General features: G+C 27.7%; 1 protein-coding gene across 1 annotated transcript; it reads left to right on the top strand.

Moving 5' to 3' along the window:
- The first annotated feature begins 5,583 nt into the window (after nt 1-5,583).
- LOC124419543 (extensin-like) lies at nt 5,584-7,153 on the top strand. Its single transcript, XM_046949481.1, has 2 exons — nt 5,584-5,891; nt 5,963-7,153. Exons 1-2 carry the CDS (start codon nt 5,889-5,891, stop codon nt 7,064-7,066), a joined length of 1,107 nt encoding a protein of 368 aa, XP_046805437.1. The 5' UTR covers nt 5,584-5,888; the 3' UTR covers nt 7,067-7,153.
- The last annotated feature ends 176 nt before the right edge of the window (nt 7,154-7,329 follow it).

Genomic DNA, 7,329 nt, shown 5'->3' with positions numbered 1-7,329 from the left:
CGATGAAATTCTACATAAACACATTTAATAGGACCGGTCCATAATTGACTTTATCTCCCATATAAGGTCCCCTTTAGAAAATTACTTTAACGCTCATAACATATTTTATAGGAATCTTAATCGCTTTTTAAAATTTTTGATTGACCGGTCCATAATTAACCCTATTCCCCTCTTCAAAGTAACTGTCTTAAAGAAGCATTTATAACCATAAAATTCAACACGACATATTTTATAGGAATCTTAATCGCTTTGTCAAATTGTTATAGGGATCGGTCCATAATTGACCCTATCTCCCATATAAGGTTCTCTTCTGAAATGACTTTAACGCTCATAACTATCTAAAAGAATCATCTACAGCGATAAAGCATCTGTAGCGATGATATTCGACACGAACATATTTTATAGCAATCTTAACACTTTATAAAATTTTATAGGGATTGGTCCATAATTGATACAAGGGGCATGTGTAAAAAAATAACATTTTAACTCAAAAACTTTGCTGTTGGTGTTAAAATATGTTTTATATATTGTACATATGTATGTCCCGCTCGCATCCCACTAAGTAATCACAAAGCTCTTAAAGGCAGTGGTCAATTTTTTTTACTCAAAAGAAAGCTTAGACCATTTATTAATAAATAATACATGCGAGTGGATTTTTATAGAGTTTTAATTCATAAATTAATAAATAGATACGAAAGTGAGCATAAGAAATATTACTCTCTCACATGTACAAGTTCTGTGTGAATTTAATACACTTGTATGAGTATTTTATTTTTGTTTACATAAAATAACAAAAATATAAAATTACAAAATGTATCCGAATACATCATACCCTACCACATTGCGATTAAGTTGCAATAGTTTTTAATCTAGAAGTTATAGTAACATTTTCATATATATAAAATTTTGAGTCGAATTTTATAAAGAGCCTATTGTGTTTTTGCCACAAAATTATTAGAAAAAAAAACGAAATTTTCAATCGTTTCTATTTTTTTTATATTATTTTCAAATGTTAATATTGCTCCAACCCAGCAGACACAACGAGTTTAAATGAAATTTTGAATAATTGTATATGAAAATCTTTCTTGCTTTAGTTAACAGAATTTTAATAAAAATGACTAATTAAAACCATTATTTCACAAAATATCGAAATGTAATATCAAACAAACATATTAAAACTTTTTCAACCATAAAGTTTGTGTTTGTTGATTTATATATTTTTTAACTATACATTCTCACGGCTTAGATAACAGACTTAGGTTTTGTCATACTCAGATTCGCTTCTATGCATAAATTATTCTATGTTTTAATTATTATTGTTTGTTAATTTAATAAAATTTTTTATGGTTGCAGCTTTAAATCTCACAATAAAAATATTTATAAATGTTGATCAGAAATTGAAACTTTGGTTAAATTATTTATTTGTTTTTTTTTTCTAAACAATTAAAATATAACTATGCAAAAAAAAACAAGTTTTTGACTTATAAGTATCTTAATGATTTTATTTGTTTGATTTGGATTTATACCCTTCACAAAACTGACAGTTATATAACGTATTTAAATGTTTGTTTGTCTTTCAGTTTATAATTTATATATTAAATCTTCCTACATCCAACAAATTTTGGAGATTTCAGCTATTTTGTATATTTTTACTGTTAAAAGAAATATTTTATTTTCATTAAAACGATTTTTAAAAAATCATTTCACCAAATAATTGAATACAAAAATGAAGAGTTTATATGATTCGGTGTAGCCGAATATACCTACATAGCACTATGTGTTTTTGTTTTATTTATTTGATTGAATGTTAAACAAATCTGTTTTAATTTTCAAGTGATTGTTATTACTACTTGTCTGTTTCATTTTTTTCATCAATATATTATGAGAGTAGGATTCATTCATTCATATTTAAATGAATCTTTAAAACACTTCCGATATTTGAGTGTTTGATGAAATAAGAACTTTTTAAAATGATTACATTTTTAAACCCACATGTCAACTGAATAAATTTAAAAACAACTGGCGTCATAAATACCTATTATTTTTTTATTAGTATTATTATTATTTTTTTATTAGTATTATTATTATTATTTAATTTTAGTTTAAAATGCGTATTAAATTAGCATATGAAAAGTTTTCATACAAAAATATTTATTTTTTGAACATTGTTTTTTTTTTCTTCATTTAAATAAGAAAAAAAATATATAATTAAACAAGTAATAATAATTAAAATAATAATATATATATAATACCTTGAAATATATATATTTTGAAATAAATTAACAATAATACCAAATACATATACAATAATATATACATGCATACACATTTTGTATAAATTGTATGAATCGAACATGATATTTTTTTCCAAAACCATTTTCATTTGAATATTAAATGTTCATAAAATATATGAATATGTACATGAACGATTTTTTTTCTCAATTTCTTTGATTTTTATAAAAAAAATTAATAAATATCCGTTACAAATTAGTATGTTCCATTTTTTAGAAATATATTCAAAAATTAGTGAATTTTAATGACAAATAAAAAAAAAACTATTGGAAAACAAAATATAAAATAAGAAACATCAGGAAATATAGCAAAACATCCATTCTTTAGAAAATTTTGCAAATTACGTTCATATTTCATTGTTATCAAACTGAAAATCATAAACAAATAAAAAATTTTCCGAAGAAAATTTCAAAAAAATTTTAACAAAAAAAAAATATTTTAAAAATATAAAAATGAAAAAAATCATATATTTTTTTGGTTTGTTTAGAGTATGGTTTTGTCAAAATTAAATTTATAGAATTGAAAAATTATAAATATTAGAAAGAAAATTTGTTATGTATTTCACAATATTACATATAAAACTGTCGTTGTATTTAAATTGTATTCGCAGCAGGACAACGTCTTATTGGTGCTTCATCTGAATTTCTTCATTTGGAACCCCTTTATCAGCATTTTCATTCATAATTTTTAATTTGAAATTTTTTCGTTTGAAAACACAAATTTAATTTTTATGTTAGAATAATAATAAATTAATTATTTTTGACAAAACCCAAGCACTTTTACAATAAACAAATAAAAATCAGCTACCTTCACGATTTTACCTTACTTAATGCATCCTGATTATTAAGTTTAGTCAATGAAATCAGTTCATGTTATTTATACTGAAAATTTTTTTTCTGTGTATGTAAATTATAACAAATTATTAATATTTTATAAATATTTATATTTATCAGAAAATTTCTAACTGGGACTTATTTACACTTCGTTTTACCTACAACAAAATCATTATTAATAAATTTTATATTAGAAAAAATTAAGTCACATTAATATACAATTATAATAAAACGTGTCAAATTAGCAAAATATATAATTAACTAACATAATTTTTCGTTTTGATTTTAATTATGTCTTTTTAGCAAAGATTTGATTAAATTCGTTGACTAAATTATTAGTCAATTCTTTTGCCGGCTGCTAAGTTGGCAACAACAAACGTTAAGTTTGCTCTTTGCATTTTACCCTATCGCTCCTTCATCCAATTCTAACATATTATTTCTCAATTAATAAAAAAGACCACCGCCATTCTACATGACATTTTTAAAATAAATCATTCATTAGACAAAATTAATAGAGTAGAGATTGTCTGGCCACGCGTTAGTTTGTTTCTATTTTTGAATAGCAAAATAGATTTTCGAAATGTTTTCAAGAAATTCTTGAAAATTTGCATTTATTCAAATTTATAAACACATACGAAATACTACAATTCTACACACATACATACACTTACTTATTGGCAAACGTTTTTGGTAAATTTTTATTCATCTATCCATTTCATATTATTTTTATATTTTCGTTAAAAATTCATAAAGTAAAATAGTGTTGCTAAATTAATATCGGAATAAGCAGATCAAAAAAAGCCCTATACATTACATCATAATTTTATTTTACAACCATATTTATTTCTTAAACAATAAAACATGAAGAAACAGTAGTAGTGCTAGCATAAATAGCAAAATGATTCTTCGCTTGGCAAACGTAGGGTGAATGTGGCACAGCAAATTTGAAACTATTATTCTTCTACCAACATAAAATTTAAATGTGTTGTTTTCTTGTCAATATAGATTTGTCAATTCAATTTTCATTTTAATTTGAATATGAATTAAACTCCACTGTTAGAAACCTTTCACTTTGAGCATAAATTTATTTAATTTTTATATTTTTAGTTGTGATTAACATATTCGTTAACCTTGAATAACTTAAATTTTTAACAAAATAAAAAATTTTGTTCATATCTAAATTTATCTATTATAAATAAAATTATTTTCTTACTCTAATAATAACACACACGCACACACACAAGTACCTTGCAAAAGATACAAACTAATTTAAAATCATTACATAGTTCAATAAACTTTTCATAAAATGAAATTAATCAGTTTTGGCTAAAAAGTGTGATGTTTGTCTATAAAACACTCTCTTTGGAGCATTAAAATTTAAATCGAAGTCTTAAAATTCAAATTTTTAATTTTGTAGTGTGTATTTTGGTTTAAATCGATCTCAGATGATGCGTCATTATTTATACAGCCTTCCAAAAAGCAAAACCAATAAAATCACTTCACTATACATACTCCATAATTAATCATTCTGGACGATTTAGGTGTTTTGACCTATGAAGAAGTATGGATTTACTCATAATAACAAAAACACAAATACACAAAATATAAATATATAACTTAAATGCCTACAACTGTTGTATAAATGAAAGCTTGGTATGTTATTCATACCAATTTTATCGTTATTTTTATTTAATTTTAGAAAATCTATATCGATTTATTTTTTATTACATTTATAAATTAACTAATTGAAAACAATTTAAAAGTTTTAATGATTTAACAAATTAACAACCAATCGAAATTATGTAAATTTTACCAGTTTTAAACCGTTAAACTAGACTTAGAATCTTCTTCTCGTGTCTTTTCGTTTTCTTTTTCTCTTTGACTTGATGCCAAAAACCAATTTCATATATTCTCCTTAAGCGTCTTCATATTCTTCATCATAATCATTAATATTAAAAATGAATATCGTTTTTATACAAGTCTTCCGGTCTAATAACAAGACAATAAGTTTGAATAATACATTTCATACACACTTATACAGACACAATTACATACTAAAGACAAACATAGATACGCATTCACACAAATCCGAGTTCACTTGGACTTGATATTATTTGAAATTATCGTATTAATATATTTCTTATTTTGCTTTTGGTTTAAACGAAGAAGTAAACAAATCACACATACTTACATATTATTTATACGTCATAATTAGTTACTAAATCGAAAATTTCATTAGTAAGATATATTTGTACTGGTTTCTTCTTCTAGCCATTTTTGAATCACTTGATTAATTATTCTTCTTGCATGAATATATTCGATTATTTTTTTAATCACAGACAGTGTGGCTGCTCTGATGTCCGAACAGCAAAGAAATATGTGATAATAAAGAGCATTAAACTGTTGCATACAAATGCACATACAAACATTAATAAATAACATATTATAGATTTTATTCAAGCTGCATCTGTGTTTCGAATATGGGTTCAATTGAAACTGAAACAAAATTCTTTCAATAGAAAACAAAAATGAAAGTGTTTGTCATCTTTGCACTGACAAAAGTGATAAAACTAGCCAAACCTGCATTTGACATGTTATGAATGTATTTATAGGTCTGTATGCGTTTTTGCAAATAACAATTGAAGGCTTCTAATCGAATCGAAATAAGAATCTGGTATAAATACTGCAGTTTTAGCATTAACGCAACTATAGATTTTTTAACTTTGTACTGTTCTGAGTCTTTTAATCAGAACTTTTGAAGCAATGGTAAATAGCCAAATAAATTTAAAAAAATACACCTTTTGCATTTACTTTTTTATGTAATTTTTTTATTCCAGAAACTTTTCCTCATTTCTTTCACTTTATTGGCCACCACTTGGGCCCAATCACTTTCTAGTGAATATTTGCCTCCTACCGAGGAATACTCGGGTGCCTTTAGCAATGCAGTGGAAACAAATTTTTTGGAAAATGAACCCACTCATTCATTAGCAGATGATGGTTATCGTTACAAAACCGTCAAACGTTTCCGTTTGCGTCATCGCCGCGATGTAAGTGAATTGTCCAACAGTTACTTGCCTCCCCATGCTGCCTCTGCTCCAGCTCCTTCTTTCTCATCTGCTGTTGAAAGCGCTCCTGCTCCCGTGTTCTCCACCCCAGTTTCCACTGAAACCTATGAAGTTGAAGCTTCCGAACCCGCCCCTGCCCACTCTTTCGGTGATGATGGTTATCGTTACAAAACTGTAAAACGTTATCGTCTTCGCCGTCGTCGTGATGTAAGCGAATTGTCCAACAGTTATTTGCCTCCACATGCTGCCTCTGCTCCAGCTCCTTCTTTCTCATCTGCTGTTGAAACAGCTCCTGCTCCCGTGTACTCCGCCCCAGTTGCCACTGAATCCTATGAAGTTGAAGCTTCGGAACCCGCCCCTGCCCACTCTTTCGGTGATGATGGTTATCGTTACAAAACTGTAAAACGTTATCGTCTTCGCCGTCGTCGTGATGTAAGCGAATTGTCCAACAGTTACTTGCCTCCCCATGCTGCCTCTGCTCCTGCTCCTGTATTCTCATCTGCTGTTGAAACCGCTCCTGCTCCCGTGTACTCCGCTCCAGTTGCCACTGAATCCTATGAAGTTGAAGCTTCGGAACCCGCCCCTGCTCACTCTTTCGGTGATGATGGTTATCGTTACAAAACTGTAAAACGTTATCGTCTTCGCCGTCGTCGTGATGTAAGCGAATTGTCCAATAGTTACTTGCCTCCCAATGCTGCCTCTGCTCCAGCTCCTGCATACTCAACTTCAGTTGAAACTGCTCCAGCATCTGTTTACTCAGCTCCAGCTGCCACTGAATCATATGAAGTCCAAGCTTCAGAACCAGCTCATTCATTTGGTGAAGATGGTTACCGCTACAAAACAGTAAAACGTTACCGCCTTCGTCGTCGCTACTAAACAGTACAAATCTCCATATTACTAATGACTATATGTTGTATTATAATGTTTACAATAAATGATTCGATTTGAATTTATATATATACACATATAATTTATTTATTTACCATGTGGAATTTTTTTACTTTTAATAAGTATTTTGTACAAGGACGTGGCACATCGCAACTTTTAAATTTAGAAAACAAAAGAATTTCTGAAAATAAAGGAATCACTATGACAAATTCTAGAAAAACGCGCTGTAGATATTACAGATATTCAAACAA

Source organism: Lucilia cuprina, chromosome 4, assembly GCF_022045245.1.
Source record: "Lucilia cuprina isolate Lc7/37 chromosome 4, ASM2204524v1, whole genome shotgun sequence".
NCBI lineage: Eukaryota > Metazoa > Arthropoda > Insecta > Diptera > Calliphoridae > Lucilia > Lucilia cuprina.
The sequence above is the reverse complement of the archived record's forward strand: the minus strand, read 5'-3'. Positions and strand labels throughout refer to the sequence as shown.